This window comes from Emys orbicularis, chromosome 17, assembly GCF_028017835.1.
Source record: "Emys orbicularis isolate rEmyOrb1 chromosome 17, rEmyOrb1.hap1, whole genome shotgun sequence".
NCBI classification, from domain to species: Eukaryota; Metazoa; Chordata; order Testudines; family Emydidae; genus Emys; species Emys orbicularis.
This window is the reverse complement of record NC_088699.1, coordinates 8,193,534-8,211,066: the sequence shown is the minus strand read 5'-3', so window position 1 is coordinate 8,211,066 and position 17,533 is coordinate 8,193,534. Positions and strand designations below refer to the sequence as shown.

At 43.4% G+C, this 17,533-nt stretch overlaps 1 protein-coding gene across 1 annotated transcript in view; it reads right to left on the bottom strand.

Annotated features, from left to right (window-relative positions):
- AATF (apoptosis antagonizing transcription factor) overlaps positions 1–17,533 on the bottom strand; it is an 83,826-nt gene that overhangs the window by 19,479 nt on the left and 46,814 nt on the right. Inside the window, exons 9-11 of the mRNA XM_065418397.1 lie at positions 9,760–9,827; positions 5,870–5,950; positions 2,336–2,407 (exon numbers count right to left, since the gene is read on the bottom strand). Coding sequence (XP_065274469.1) covers positions 2,336–2,407; positions 5,870–5,950; positions 9,760–9,827 — 221 coding nt within the window. The remainder of the gene's footprint in view (positions 1–2,335; positions 2,408–5,869; positions 5,951–9,759; positions 9,828–17,533) is intronic.

The following is a 17,533-nucleotide window of genomic DNA, read 5'->3' as shown; positions in this document are numbered from 1 at the left end:
GCTACTTCTCACAAACCCATAGGTGAATGCATTTTTAAAAGGTCATCAGAAAAAATGGAGAATGCAAAATAACTTATGAAAAGGAAGTAGCCGACATTGTCCCTGCGACAAGGTGAGTAACTTACTAATGAATAGTCAAGAAAGGGAGAATTTGCTGCTGCAACTTCAGCCTTTCCCCATAGCCATTAATGACAATAGAGCTTAAAAGTGAAAACAAACCAAGCATCTACCCTTATCTTTACAGAAAAGCCATTAAGATGGAAGAAGCGGCAGCCCAGGTTCTATGAAATGAGCCCTCTTCAGGCATACATGTGGATCAGGGAATGGGAATGTTCAGCCTGTGTCTCTAACCCATTCCCTTTTATTGTAAGAGGCCAAGAGAATAATCAGGTTTTAGAATTTTCTTCCAGGCAGAATCTAGCAATGACTGAGCTTTGGCCAAAAGATTGTCATCTTTCCACTGTGCTGCAGAGCCTGTCATGGACATCAATACCTGTGTTACTCCTAAGCTATGTCACTGCAGGGGTCCCTGCCAGGGCCACCCAGAAACTTGAGCAGCATAGAATGAGGTCGGTAAGCCTCTCTGGGCAAGATAGCAAGGCATGAGTGTGTTACTCCCATGCTGCCGGCTGGCTGCCAGCAAACTTGTGGGTGAAACTGAAGATGCCAATTACGATCTACAAAGCAATAAAGGCCCCAGGGCCCACCAACTATTCACCTACCACAAGGACCGCTATTCCCTCTCTAAACCAGCATAACCTGTGTGCTTCTGGAACATCCATGCTTAAACTTCAAGGGTGATGCATGAGGGAGATAGGAATAGGAGGAACTCACTACTACCCACAACTCACTTCAGGCTGGCCACATCCAGAAAGCCATGTGCGATGCACCCGCTTGGTTATGTTTTTGGAGGGCCAGGGAGGAAGTTGAGCCATGGAGATTTGAAACTCAACTGCTACACAGAGGCAGTAATTCTTTCTGGTAAATACAGTAGACACACGTTATTCTAAACATTCCTTACCTGAAAGCCTATTACCCAAAACTCTATTAGGTCTCCCATTGGGCATCATGTGCCTAGAAAGAGCCTGCCTGTTTATCCAAACAACCAGTCACCCTGTTCAGATAAATGGGGTCCTAATGTATTAAAAACAGAGCAATATTCAACTTCTTTACCAGTTGCCACAAAGCAGCCTTTTCCAGGTCACTACTGACACCTCTACGGACCCCTGAACTCTACACCATTACTCCACAACTCTATCCAAAAGGATACTGACTAGGAACAGCACAAGCGTGATTGCCATATTCCAGACAGATGAACGTACAAATGGGCATCTCTCTAAGGCTTGGTCTACACTAAACCCCCAAATCGAACTAAGGTACGCAACTTCAGCTACGTGAATAACGTAGCTGAAGTTCGAAGTACCTTAGTTCGAACTTACCTCGGTCCACACGCGGCAGGCAGGCTCCCCCGTCGACTCCGCGGTACTCCTCTCGTCTAGCTGGAGTACCGCAGTCGACGGCGAGCACTTCCTGGTTCGACTTATCGCGTCCAGACAAGACGCGATAAGTCGAACCCAGAACTTCGATTGCCAGCCGCCAAACTAGCGGCTGGGTGTAGACATACCCTAACTGTTAAGATTAAATGCCTGTCTGAAGAAAAGCATCTCTCAAGTAGCATAAATACATCCATTGGAAAATTAAGCCCACCTCCCTCCCACAAAAACACTTACCAGCAGTCAAGCTCATAGTTACACTGTTTTGTTTCGTTTTCTTTACTAATTAAATGTGCTAGGGCTCCTACAGCCTTGTACAGACATTTTTATTATTTAAATAGGAATACACACTAGACATCATTTAGATCTTTTAAGTGAATTTCCTTCTTTTGGTACTACGTCTGGTTGTTAGCTGTACTGACAGCATTCATATTACGTAAAATTCACAAGACTATAGCGTATAACTCTCCACTCCTGATGCAAAGGGCCTGATTATTTTTCTAAACTGGGATTTCAGCCAATGGACACTGGGGAATTTGGCTCTCTATGTCCATAATCATGCTCCAAAATGAAGAGATTTTAAAATCTGGGGGATTTTTAAAGCAGGAATCATGGAGTCGGCATCAAGATTTATAGAAACTTCTCGTTTGGTTTTACAGTAATTACAGGAGTGAAAGCTCAGCTAGATTGCCTGGACAGATGTGGCCAAGACACCCAGGCTACAATGCCAGTGACAAATGGTTAACTGATAAGAAGAAATGGAGAGGGCGACAGACTGAAGAACAGGTCAATATCATGCTGTCATGAAGCCATTTGAGAACCATAATTAATCTATTACTCACCTGGCATCATCATTCATTGTACAGTGGTCAATAGGTGCCATGAAGCTCACCAGTTTGCTATGGACATGATACCTGAATAAGGCAGGAAATAAACAGACAGCACATTAGTAACTATTAAAGAAAAGGAAATGCCATTGCCTGCACTGAAATGTCCCAGTCCCCGAAATGGAAACGCCGGCTCCCTTGTTGGCTAATGCTTAATGACTCTCTATTTCGAGTCGGCAGGTTTTGCATCCTTCCTAACGTTAACAAGAGGGGAATAAAAGTCAGATGATAACATATGCCACACGGTGGATGAGCAATAATAAACCAATCACTTTTTGTCACAGCCAAAAGCGAAACACTCCAGCGTCCTTGAGCAGTATACTTGCACCTGAACTTTAACCCAAGACAGAAAACTCTGACGAATCAAAGGCTCTGCGTTCAACTTCCTCCCCTAACAGTGTCTTAGTCACTCTTTAATACTGGTGCCCAAACAAAAAGCCACTGGTGGGAGCAGGGTTAGATTACTAGAGGCTTTCCCACAATACCAGTCTCCCTTCATGAATTATTATTATCTGTCATGGTAGGACCTAGAGGCTCCAGCCACGATTGAGGCTCCATAGGGCTAGCGGCTATATAAACATAGTAAGAGACAGCCCCTCTCCTGGACAATTTACAGTATAAAAAGACCAGACAGACAAAGGGGTGGAAACAACAGAGGCACAGGGAGGTGAAGTCATTTGCCCAAAGTCACACATTTGCAGAGCTCCTGACTCCAAGTCCAGTTACTTGTCCACTAGAATAAGCTGCCGCCCCAGGATACACTGTACCTGTGAGAGCCCAATCCCCAGTTGGTTTTTGCAGAAGCCTGTCCGCCCCTCACGCTCCGGGACCTGCTAAATAAAATCTAAACAGACTACACAGGAACTCAGAACAGGCCACTGATTTTACACCCTTAGTCTTTAGAGCAGGCGATTCCAACCCAGCAGCTTTCTATGTAAAGTATTCTGCTGGCTCCCCAAGTCCGAAACGCTTTACTCAAGTCATTCCTATTCTTACATCTTGATGAATAGCAGGCAAAAGGATTCACAAGCCACCTTTCCACTTGGGCACCTTTCCACTCCTTTTTGTTCTCTTATCCAGGAACATTCCCTGGAGAGAGTTTTAGCTCGCATGAATATCGCAGAATGGCTCTTCATGCAAATAACCACATTCACCCTCGAACATGGACCTTTGTGCACAAACACGGGTCTTTGTCATTCCTCATTGAAGCAATCGCCCTCTTATAATGTTGCAGAGTCATCCAATCAGGGAACAATACTGTGACTTGGGGCAAACAAATGCCACAAATGACAAAAAAATCAACAGGATGAAATGTGAAACAAGAGAACGTATTTCACTCTATGGGTTCACTTAAGTGATATTGACAATTAATGCATTCATACAAATCACAGTATGTTCAGGGACAATTTGTGAATTGGAAAAAAGGGCTTAATTACACTAATAAATTGTCCACCACTAATTGTCTGCCCAGCTCTAGTTACTCTCACACTTTTAAAATGTGAGCTTCCAAAACCCCAGTCTATCAGATATAAAGTATTAAATTACAGACACCGTGAGACATCCCAAGTCACAGCTGCACAATTATTCCATGACAAGTAGAAATCTATAACTCAGATATCCACTCAGCAAGCGATATGGTCTAGAGGGTGAGAGAAGGGATTTGGGAGACAGGACTCCCGGGTTCTTTTTCTGCCAAAACGAACTGTGTGACTGTAGGCAAGTCTCACTTCACCCTTTGGTACCTCAGTTTCCCCATCTGTGAAATGGGGATAGCACTCATCTCCCTCACTGGAGTGCTAAGAGGCCAGGCGCTTCTAAAAGTGCTTAGAGAATCCTCGACGGCATCTTGCACTTACACAGCGCCCTTCATCCCAATATCTTAAAGCACAGAAAGGTGCGGAAAGCCAGTATGATGATGATGATGGACTACAATGATAAGTGACAGCAATTAATACTTAGTGCTTACATAGCACGTTTCGCACCCGGATCTCAAAGTGCTTTACAAAAGATAAGTGACATTTATCCACATTCTGCAGAGGAGGAAATGGAAGTGCAGAGAGATTTAGTGAATCACTCAAGTAAAGACACACACACACACACACACACAGTGACCCAGTGGCAGAGCCAAAAATTGAACCTAGTCTGCCTGGTTCCCAGCCCTCTCCACCAGACTGCCCTGGAAAGATGATAGGATTTAATTGTGCATTAATCACATACATCAGCAAATGCATATTTTCTTCTTTTCTATACATTTATATTTTTTCCCCTGGGTCAGTGCAACTCTTGGTTAAAAAGGTCGCTAACATGTAACAAGCCACGGATGCTGAGGGATTTCTGATCTCTCAAGAATTCCGAAGTGCATGGATCACACACAATGAGAGACTTGCCCCATTATTCCTAAAGGTTTATGAGTCTGACTCAGTTGTGTGATGTTGTCAGTAGTTTTGACTGAATCATGAATATATCCAATTATGTGTGATGCTGACAGAATAGAATATTGATAGTCAATAATTACAGGCTTTTCAGGCCAACAAAGTAGCTCGTCCCTCTTTTAATAAATTATCTTACGACATCTATCTTAAAAATGGCTATGCCAGGCCTGACCCACACTGATTCCACTGACTTTCTATCAGATGCCATCTAAACTCAAGATTTATAGTTTACTCACAAAAGGATGGTTAATGTTGCACATTTTTCAGGAAGCAGTGCAGCTTTCCAGCGTGCCTCTGTGCTACAAATCCCTCCTCCACTACAAATCATGCAGTCACTCTGAACTCAGGGAGAGTAATGCACTTGCTCTGCAAAGGGGAACAAATCCAGCTCCTCTACATACTTTCCATCCTCACCCCACAACCTGGCAGAGTTTGCAAATGCAAACATTAGAAGGAAAAGGTCACAAATTTTAGTGACTACGGGCCAGATCCGCAAAAGAATTTAAGTGCCTAAAAATGCAGATAAGTGGCTAGTGGGACTTACAAGAGCACCTAACCCGGACAGGCACCTAACTCCCATTGAAAGTTTATTAAAAGAGATTACCTCACTCACCTCATCTCTATTGAAAGTCTACCACAATTAGGTGCCTAACACAGGCATATGCATCTATCTGCATCTTTAGGCAACTAAATACCTTTGTAAATCTAGCCCTAAAGGATTTAGGAGCACAAGTCCCATTCACTTTCATTGGGACTTGTGGCCCTCAATCTCTTAGGCATTTCTGAAAGTCTCTCCCTGACATTTTTTATGTCCAGTGAAACATTCTTGTAAAGACTGATTTGGGCAATTCCCGCTCTGATTATATCCAACTGATCACTAGTTCTAGATTCATTAAGAGCTCCCTCCCCCACAACGGGCATGTCTCAAAGCAACATCCTCTACCTTGCAAGGACAAAACAAGTCTGGCAAAGCATTTCAGTGCCAAAACGGGGCAGTCGGGTTACAACTGGTGAGACAAGAGCTACTTCTCTGTAGTTTGAAGAAGTTGCCACTCACCGGATTTTCCTTCCTTTGCTGGCTTTTCGGTCCACTTTCTTCTGTATTTTGCTTCGTAACTTCTGGATGGCCAGCCACTGCCTGGGGAATCCAAAGTGGTGGTTACGTATCATTGCTAGGGCTGTTTTATCAGGCCAATTTTTAGGAAGAATCACAAGGTGACAATGGTAAAAACCATGGAAATGCAGCTTTAAAAGCTCAAATGCCCACAGCATTGTTCTTCGCCCAAAAGTTGGTACCCTAAATAACTCTGGCACTGTCCATCACCTGAGCTCTGTTCAGGACCCCATTGCAAGCTAACGCTGCCCTCGTTTTCATTAGCACACACCAGTCTCCCTGGACTACATACTGAAATGCCCCTGAGGAGGAGTACATAGCTACAAACAAGAGAGCACAGGGAACCTTAGAGACTAAGGGCTTATGTGTAGATGACCACGGACTCTGGCAGATCTCAGGGGCTGAAGCCCCAGCCATTCTGTGGGAGACAGATAAGTCGGCCTGGTCTTGATGCAATGATTAATAGTCAGTGGGAATTCACGTCCGGTGTGCAGGAAAAAGCCACAGCGGGTACAATCTGGCACTATGTTTCTATTCTTTCTTGGCTATTGATAATTTTTTTTAAAAGAAAGAATCTTTAGAATTCAAAAGATTTTCTTCATCAAACAGAAATGCTAAGGCCAGTAAAAACCCTTAAAGGATTACTGCATTTTTTGGTTTTTGTTTGTTTGTTTCAACAGCTATTACAATAAGTTGTATTTTGTATAAAGAAAGCACGCAGTAGAATAGATTGTTTACCTATCTCCATTTATCATAAGCTACATATGTAGCTGGTTCTTTAAGTGGGGAGGGTTATACTAACTTCCTAAACAGATTTAACATTATACAGCAGTTCCGTTTGAATTAGTTTCCTTCCAGGCTTTTGCAAAGCGTATATAAAATTACAAGCGAGTGTTTCTTTCCCACTACCTCTGACTATAATAACTGGCAAATCCCCCGCCAAAACCACTGCATAATGTTAAGTGCATTTCTTAATAAAAACAAACAAAAGGAAAGCAACAAGCAAATTCAGAAAGTGCTGCTTATTCCCCATCACTGTTTAGAAGGGAGGATTCAATTCCTCAAACAGAGCTTGCTCAAGTCAAAGAAGTTTCCACAGGGGGAAATAAACTGCTACTAGTTACAAACATTTTTTTTTTAAAAAGAAACAAGCGTCCTCTTACCTGATTTATACAATGAAAACCCAATATCAGGGGGGGAAATCTAGCAAAATCCAATTACCGCAATCTTAATATAATCTTAATTACTGTAATCTATTTTATTGTAAAGTCAGATAAATGTACAATGTAATCACCACTTAAATGCAATTTTGGCTATGCCACGTTAAATTATAGGGAATAGCTTTCCATAATATTTCAGACATACACAAAATAAATTTGACCTACTGCACTAAAATTCAAGTCATATTTCACATGGATAAAAAGTTATTTCACCAACACAAAATTTCATAAAGCATTTTCCCTTCCTTTCCCCCTATACACACACATCCCCATATCACTTTTCAGTGGAGAATTCTATTCTATCGTTTTCAGCTTTCCTTTCCTTTTATGCTTTTCTAAATTATGGCCTATGGCTATTTAAATGTATACTGTTCATTAAGCAGTATTTGGAATGTTCTGTATTTTCTAGCCACAGAATTAGACTGAGAAATAAGAGCTCCCTCTCAAAGAATACATTTTATTTTTGGCACAAAGGAAACATTCCCGTCTGCTGTTTTAATTGTACTGTACCTTTTCTCTTTTTAAAAAAAACAGCAGGGAAGGTGCATACAAGGGAACCCCACATTATACAGCAAGTTTGATTCTTTATATGATGACAAATCAGAGTTCATAATCTGATCCCAGATTTCACCAGTCGCTTCATCTAGAGCACATTTGTCAGGCTACAGCAAGACTCTTTCCCTCAAACTCGGGGAGTCTGATAGGAGGTAGACAGAAAAAGTAAGTCTTGAAAGCAAGAAAGAGGGCAGGTGGCTTAGAAAAGAAATAAGCCTGGCTGCAAAAGAGTAATAATGCTTTCAGGCATCATCTTTAAGCCATTACTTATTATTGGGGTGATTTATCGGTTTTATTTATTTATAACCATTCCTCTAGGTGCTGCACCAACAACTGAATTCAATAGTTCCAAAGTTTGTAACAAGACTTGTTACAAGCTCAGTACAAGAGCTGCTGCTGCATATCCCAGCCACCTCCATCCTCCTCCCCACCCTCCGCCCCTATCAAGCCCCCTTACCTCTCCAAGTTTGGGCAAACCAGTGCGGCCCTGCAACACGAAGGCCAGCAAATACAAGTTCTGGCAGTCCAGAGCCATAGAGTCCTCCCTGAGAATACCCTGCCTAGCTGATAGTATGCCATTGCTTTTAACCAACCATCTTATTACACCCAACTGCTCTCCATGAAGTCAATGGCAAAAACATACTTTAACACTGCACCTCATATTCTTCATAGTGTTATTATTATATGACATGATTATGGCATAATTATCATGCATTTTGTACAAGAAAAGTCATGTGAGGTGTCATTGGAAAAGTTATGATTTGCTGAAGATGATTATCCTATCTGTATGCATGGATCATTTTTGTATCTGAAGTTATGAATATTGACTGTGTATCTGTATTTCCAATGTAGTTACACCTGGGTAACGCCCACTAGCCAAGATGCTTTCAGTCTAGATTTTGGGTGAGGAAGAGCCTATTCAGGGCAATGAGCCATTAGGGAAAACAATAGGTCTTAGGAGAAACTTATCCATCACCTGGTGAGCCTTCTTGAGAAGGCTCCAGACTGCCTGTAAGTAATGGCTGCTATGACTCAGCAAGGTATACAAGGGCTTGTGACTAGGCCACATGACTCTGGACTCCATCTTGGGATGTCAGTGTTTTTCCACAAACTGAGATTTGGGACAAAGGGTTCCCGCCATATGCTAAAGCTAATAAGGCAGGAAGTGACATCATCGGGGGTTCTTCACTCCTCACACAAGAAGATTCCTGGAAACACCTGAGGAACAAAGACTGAACTACGGGAAGTGCTGGACCCAGGCTAAAGGGATTTCTAACCTGTGTATGAACACCTGGGGATTCCAAGCTGCAAAGCAAGTGTTGCTGGTGCCTTAAGAATCTGCAGCCTGCTTGTAACATCAGCCAGGGTGAGAATTTGCTAATTCATATCCTATCTTTCTAGTATCTTAGACTTAGTTTGCGTTTTTGTTTATTTACTAGGTAATCTGCTTTGATCTGTTTGCTATCACTTATAATCACTTAAAATCTATCTTGTGTAGTTAATAAACTTGTTTTTGCTTTATCTAAACCAATGAGTTGGAGTGAAGTGCATGGGAAATCATAGCTCTAGGGGCAAAGGCTGTTGCATATTCCTCTCCACCTTGAGGAGTGGGGGGTGAACTCTATGAGCTTGCGCTGTACAGTTCCCTGTGCAGTGCAAGACGGTATAATTTTGGGTTTATGCTCCAGAGGGGGGATGTGCCTGGGGAGCTGAGAGTTACTTTGGCTTTAGCCTTTCTGTTTGTTCGTGAAGTGGCTAGTCAAAGAGCCTGCATATAATTGCAGCTGGGTGTCTCCCTACCTGTGTGAATGCTGGTGAAAGTGTAGGACTGGGAGTGGGTCTGCAGCTTATCACAGCACACAGTGTGAGAGGGAGCCCAGGTTGGTGCGTCAGAGGGCTCAGTGGTACCCCAGTCCCAGGGGGCACCCCGGAGGGAACCCGTCACACATAAAGAAGCAGGATTGGGAACTTTTGGGAAGTTTTACACTCATGGAATCGAAGTGGCTGTGGAGTGAAGCTAGTTACAGAGCATACAGACAGCTACAGCTCATCACTTACCTGCCCATGGCCACCTGATCGTTGGGGTCCAGCGAACTGGTTTTCCGTTCTATAAGTTCTCGAAGGAGCTAGAGGAGGGAAGAGAATAACCAAATGTAAAAGCAGATGAAACACAGGTCAGCGCTGAGTCTGAGATTTTCAAAGGAGCCTAAGGAAGTTGGGTGGAATTTGGGTGCCTCACAGCTTTAATTTTTTATTTTTATTTTTTAGAAACCCTGTCCACACACCAAAGGCATTATTGTTTTCTTAGCCACTGCTAGCTTTAAAAGACAGCAGGAATTTTGAGTGACATGGCGGGGACTACGCTGAAAAAAGTACAATCAATAAAACAAAACCCAGTGGCAAAAGAGCAGGTGAATTCATATTAACCCCTTCTTTAGAAAAGAAAAGAAAAACATGACTGGAGCATATAACTGAAGGCCATTAGGAAGACTTATTGTGCTACAGTTAATTTCAGATGGATCAATGACTAGTGCAGCATTCCCTTCATCATTTTATGATTAGTTTATCCCGCCTCATCGGTATCAGCTGAGAAGGTCAGGCAGATATAGAGGGGAAGGATGCTGTAGCACACTGGATCAAACATTAGTCTCCCACCAATGGGTCGATGAACTGGTGATCTTAAGTCTAAATGAGTGGGATGGTGGTGGATCAGCCAGTGCCGGCCAGTAACTGAAAACGCCAAGCCATCCTGGAGAATTCAGCACCATTTTTTAGGGGAGCTTAAGGAGTGAAGTAGGCTGAAGATTACAGGCCATGATCTGAGTTGGGCATCCAGGCACTCTCGTAATACAAACAGTGCAGTCCTAGGTGGTGTATGAAGGTGCAGCTCATGGGAGCATAGGAACTGTCATACAAAATAAGATCAATAGCGCGTAGCGTAACCTGTCTGCCAGTTCCAGATGCATCAGAGGAATCTCTCTCTCTCTCTGTGTATACGATAGATAGATAGATAGATAGATAGATAGATAGATAGATAGATAGATAGATAGATAGATAGATAGATAGATAGATAGATAGATAGATAGATAGATAGGAGTGTGAGTGAGTGTTTGGCCCTTATACTAGGCAAATATGCAAAAACATGCCCAAGACAGGAAGTTTATTTCTACCTACACTAGGGTGACCAGACAGCAAGTGTGAAAAATCAGGACGGGGGTGGGGAGGTAATAGGCACTTATATAAGACAAAGCCCCAAATATCAGGACTGACCCTATAAAATCGGGATATCTGGTCACCCTAACCTACACACAGACACACACACACCATTTTTATTTCATCTAATCCCATTGCAAATATTATTGTCTTGAATGGAATTGCACCCACTTAGAGAACTTGATCCTATGCTAAGCGACTTCCCTCAGACTCCTTTTCCCTCCATGAGACCAGTGTATTGCAACATCTGGCTACCCAATGCCTCCTATCATTTACAATTAGCAGTGATCTCGGAGGGGCTCCCACTGTCTGAACTGAAAGGATGATATTGAGTGCAGGGCCGGCTCCAGGCACCAGCCCAGCAAGCAGGTGCTTGGGGCGGCCAAGGGGAAGGGGCGGCACGTCGGGCTCTTTCAGTGGCAATTCGGCGGCGGGTCCCTCGGTCCCTCTCGGAGGGAAGGACCTGCCGGCGAATTGCCGGCGAAGAAGAAAGCGGCGCGGTGGAGCTGCTGCCGATTGCGATCGCGGCTTTTTTTTTTTTTTTTTCCCCGCAGCTTGGGGCGGCAAAAACCCTGGAGCCGGCCCTGATTGAGTGGCTTTTGGCAGGGGGGAAAAAAAAATGGAACTGCAGAAAAAGTGGTGCTTCTACAATAAATTCTATACAAAATAAGAGTCACACTCTGGTAAGGCAATCACGTTTGCTCTGAGGATCAGCAAGGCAGAATGCTTTACAGACAGCATACAGATGCTAAAACAGGCTTTCCTATTTCCTTTCCAAGTTCTGGGGGAAACGGTTGGGTTTTATCGGTGTGTTTTCCTGCAGCCAGTAGGGTGTCGCATGCAGCCTTCTGGGATACCTGACCAATGTCTGTTTAACACCACAAGCTATATATTATATGCTGTATAGTTTGTGTACAGAACAAAAATAAATACAACGTGACATCCCAACTTGCAGACTTCCCAAAATGTCACTGTTTCATTCATGGTGAATGAATCGAAGTACAGAGTTCCTGTTGTGATAACTGGGCCTACAAATGTACTCTAATTTGCACTTAACTGTAAAAAGTATGTGAAGGTTCATAAGATGTCACAATAACCTATAACAACAAATATTGATGGGAAAAGGAGACAGAGACTGTCAACAAAACGACCTACTGAGATGGTTCAAGGACTATGTCAAAATCATGCTTGGCAAAAACAGAAGATGTGGAACCAGAAATTAATGAAGCAAAATTGGAGTGTCAGATATTAGGCCCAATTGGTGGACAAAATAATGAGGGGTTGAGCTATTCTACCCATTGCTCTCTTTTTGGGTTCATAAAGGAGGACACTTTGGGGGAGAAATAGAAAGAACAGATGGAAACTACTGATGAGAGCTTCATCATCATGGCTGTCACCCCCACTGTCTACTGGGACCTCGGACCATCTTTGTCCTCATCCTGAGGGACACCCTGACCAGTTCGGCCAAAGAGAGGTATCAAGATGACATCACTACCCCTACCAGCTTCAACAGAATCCCCAACACCACCTGAGATGAAACGGGATCAGACTTTAATAACAGCTGCAGCTCATCTCAAATAACATCTTCTCTTTTCCTCAAAAGGACAGATATCACCATCTTTGATACCATCTAAGAGATTGTCAGATGGGGGGGGGGGGGTTTCCTTCTAAAACTCTCTCCAGTTAACAGGAAAGGAAACAAGAGATGTTGTTAAAATGAAAGTCTTAATCAATACTTAACCTTCCAAATGCTTTAACTCTTTTAGTTCTTTTCTGTATTTTTAATAAAGAGTTGAAAGGATTTTTAATGGTGTTTGCGCCATGGTAATAAACAGACTGAGGTTTCTGTATACCAAACCCCAGGCCTTGTTTAACACCGTTTAATGATGGACAGTGACTGGCTTACGTTAACACCTTTGGCCCATATAGTCCATCTAAATTAAAACAACAGGCCTCCTCTCAAATGGCATTTGAAACTCAAAAGAAACTGAAGCATCACAGAGTCTTTTTGTCTTTTGCAAAGATGTCTAAGGAGGGCTTCCCCTGCCTTGTATGTCTGCACAGCAGGGACAGCTGGACTCCAGTGGCCAATTGAGGTACCATAACCATTGACATAAAGTTCTCCATTCATTTCAATCAGTGCCCCCCAAAGCCCTGGAGCGAAAGGTGGGGAGAAGTCACAGTGCTGATGCAATGCTAACCCTGCCCAAAGGAGTACATGTAGGCAAGGTGAAAGAATGAGAACGTACCTGACCCCAGCTGGCAGCCAAAACTCTGGGGGCAAGAACTGTGCGACCATGATGCAACACCAAACAGATGAAGCTGCAGCTTAGTACACTCCCCTCCACCCCCAAACACTGCCATTTACAACAGCCTGCCTTAGACTCTGCTTCCAATCACCTCTGCACGGCTGTGACATTAAAAGATGTCCTCGAGTATTGATCTATGTAAGAAACTAATGCACTATGTGGATTCCAGTAGTACAGGCAAATCACTGAAATAAGCAGGTGAAAATCACCCCCTCTTCCAAAAAAAAAAAAAAAAGTGTTATAAATAGACTTGGCACAATTTGATTTTTATTTTTTTAATATAATTTTGATGGATAATAAGGTATGTTTATTTTTAGCATTTTTGATTATTTAAATTTTAACAGTTGTGGAAAATTATGAGGGGTAGTCCGACATTATTTAATGACAGCAGATATAGAGATTCTAACAAGTTCTCAAGCAGCATTTTTCTTACTTTGTCCGTCTTTGAATTTCTATCATCATCGATGGAAATATTTCTGCATCAGTTTGTGTATATACGATGAAATTAATGTTTACCAACATTTATTGATAAATATCTCCTGAAGGGTTTTTTTCTCTTTTAAATAAAAGTAGAGACTTAAACAACAAAAGGAAGATTTATACCCCCACCTTCAAAAGTCACACCTTTTATTGTGAAAGAGAAAAGGCAACTCAAGCACAATTAAGAACACCTCCCGTGATGTTTTTTCATTTGCTTATATTCGGAGATTACCACCACAGCAATTACATTTAAAAATTCAGGGACCAGAGGCCACTGGTTTATTATCACTAGAAAACAGCAAGCTATTTCTCTGCCCTGTTTATCTGATTGATTCCCAACATCTTTCTGGCACACAATCTATCAGTTTATCTCTCCCACTTCATCACAGTCACTTCTGGCAGCTAAATACAAGATCCAAATCCAGTGTTACACAGACATACGACACAGTAAACCTATGTAACACTGCTACTCTGTAAACGGCTGCCCTTAAGGCTAAGCAAAAATGGGATCTTGGTTTCTAGTCAATATTCTGTCAGAAGCAAGGTGGGAGGGAGAGTTTTAAAAACAGGAAGAAATGGTGTGGCTACATTCCAGTGGTTTCTTCCTATTCTAGCAATGTCATGTTTACTGTCCCCACTTATCTTGGTTCTTTGACACAAGTGCATAGGAAAAGCTACTGGGTAGTGCTGGCAGAGACTGGGAGACTGCAGCCCAGTAATGCAATCAGCAGTTTTGAAGAATAAAAGGCAGTTTTCCTGTTCCGTCCCTTCTCCACTTACTTCAATGAAAATTCACGATTCCTTCCTCATGTACAGTATCCACTTACCCACAGCCTGGAAAACGCTTATATGGACATTGCCCTTTCCAGCACACAGAAGTATAAATAATTGCAATGATATATAACATGGGAGCAACACAGACTAGTGGATAAAGTATGGGGAGCGAGTTATGCAACTTGGGTTCTAGTCCCAACTCTGACACCAAGTCACTGGACAACCTTGGGAGAGTCACCTAACCTCTTTGTGCCTCAGGTTTCCCCATATGCAAACTGGGAATATAGATCACAAATACCTCACAAGGGCACTGTTTTTTAAGACAACTTGAGTTTGTATTGCGGGGAACTGGCCCTTGGGGGATGATTTATCCTGACAGCGAGAGAAGAGAATTGCAGAAGCCCTCTTAAGCACATTAACAGTACCCACCCCTAAAACAGTATACTATATATGCAATTATGTAAATACACACACAGTACACACATCTACTTTATAATATACTTCCTACACATTTCCCATATTTATTTATTTTTTACTCCAAATGGTTGAGGAACAGCTCCCAGAAGCACAGACACAAGCAGTGGTACAAACTAGTGAGTTATTTTAGGTTAATCAAAAGCATCATAACTACTGCAGGTGTAACCTATTTCATTGTAAAATCATCTCTATAGAGGTCCCATCATTACCCATTCATGATGATACTACCCGTTGAGAGTATCATACTGGATTGAAACACTGGTCCACCTAGCCCAGTATCCTGGCTATAACACTGCCAGAAGCAAGTGGTGGGGGAAGAATCCCCAAAATCAGGGCCGGCTCCAGGCACCAGCCCAGCAAGCAAGTGCTTGGGGCGGCCAACGGAGAGGGGCAGCATGTCCGGCTCTTCGGCGGCAGGTCCCTCACTCCCTCTCGGAGCGAAGGACCCGCCGCCAAATTGCCGCCGAAGACTGAAGCGGCGGTGGTAGAGCAGATCACGAGCGCGGCATTTTTTTTTTTTTTTTTTTTCCCCTTTTTTTCTTTTTGCTGCTTGGGGCGGCAAAAATCCTGGAGCCGGCCCTGCCCAAAATGAACATTTTTGATAAATTACAGACCCTGACTGTAGTTATAACACGTCAAGTACATGCGAGTACATGTGTGACTGCATTGTGGATATCCTAAGAGCATCAAGGTAAGAAAGGCAGCAATTTATGGTAGACGCTTTGGAAGCGTTGACAGGATCCCATCAATCGGATTCATGAGACACACACAATATATATTCTATTCATTACCTGCCCAATGTGCATGCTAACTTCTAAATCACTTACTGTTTAAACTTGCACTGAGCTCTGAATACATCTGTGGAGACGCCTTTGTTCCAAATTAGGATCCTAAAAGGCCTGTTTATATATGAACACAAGATCTTGGAGGATAAATACACGTGTCACTACGCTGACGAATCTCAGGCAGGAAGAGTTTCTGAAACATCAGAAATCCAAGTTCTATTTAGAATGGACTCCACTAGTCAAAACATTAACTACAAACGCCTCCTCTCTAAAGTATTTCAGTTTTCATTACAAATGCTAACTTGCAGAAGGCTGTCTGCACCCAAGTACATGGAACATAAACACAAGGGGATCGTCCAATTATTTATCAGCACAGCTTCCGCAATGGTTCTGTCATTGTTTGATTGCTAATATGCATAAGAAAAAAATAATTCCAGAAGTTGCCATATCTCCATGCTCTACTGCAGCAGGTCTCAAACTGTGGGTTGGGACCCCAAAGTGGGTCGCAACGACATTTAATGGGGTTGCCGGGGCTGCCTTAGACTTGCTGGGGCCGAAACCCGAGACCCACTGCCCGGGGCCAAAGCCCAAGGGCTTCAGCCCTAGACGGCGATGCTCAGGTTACAGGCCCCCTGCCTGGGGCTGAATCCCTTTGGCTTTGGGGGGGACGACACACACACACACCCTGGGGCAGCGGGGCTTGGGCGGGCTCAGATTTCGGTCCCTCCTCCTGGGGTCAGTAATTTTTGTTCTCGGAAGGGGGTCACGAAGCAATGACATTTGAGAACCCCTGCTCTATTGTGTTGCTTTGTTGAAAGGTACAATGCCAACCCTCAGACATCCATCTGGACTCTTTGTATTTGCACCGAACCTAAGCAATCTCAAGAGGGAGATGTCTTCCTGAATCCTGAATGGATTAACAGCACCACTGTGACCATAGTGTATCTAATCAACGTTGACTCCAGACTGCATTACTGCAGGGCACTCTATAAGGAGTTTCCCTGGCACAGAACACTGTTGCTTGCCTCCTAACTGGGATGGGTCACTGAGTATATACTATTCCTGTGCAACCTCTTTGCTTCAGGGTGCAATACAAGGCAGTAGATACAATCTATATATCTCTGAGCGGTCTGGGACCTGACTATCTGAGGAGGTGCCTTTGTCATGACAGGCAAGATCAGCTGGGTTACTTCTGCTGCCATATCCTGAGATTAAACTCAAAAACTGTGCAGCAAGACATCTGCAGCAGAGGGAACTCTTCCTTCTGGTGGCTCAGCAAATCCGGAGTTTGGTGGCTAAAAGGTGCAGCTGCAGGTACACCCAAGATAGACAACACAAGGTGCATTTGTTCCTGCAGGCTTGTAACAGAATTTTTGACATGGTGGTGAGTGAGATGGAGCCCTCCATTGGAGCTCTGGCCACAGATGCTCGCTAGACAGGACCGCAATGCTGCAGTGTGAGCATCAAGAGAATCCAGACTCTGCAGCAGTTGGGACACTGGTCACGGGGGTGTGGCTCTTACATAAATTAACTGCATAAGAGCACTTGCTGTTGGAGTAAAGCAGGCATCTTTTTATCCCTTTGGGGTCTATTATTCTGCACAGAGAATCCCTCCCATTGGTGTTAATGGGGGAAAGTTGCATGCAACAACAGGAGGAGACTAAAGCTTGTAAACAGCGGCACCCATGGGCCAACAGGCCCATGGGCAGTTCAGCCCTCAGTCAAGAAAGAGCGGTTTTCTTCACCTGGGAACTGAAGGTGAAATGTTCTTTCCGTGCAGGGCAACTGCAAGGT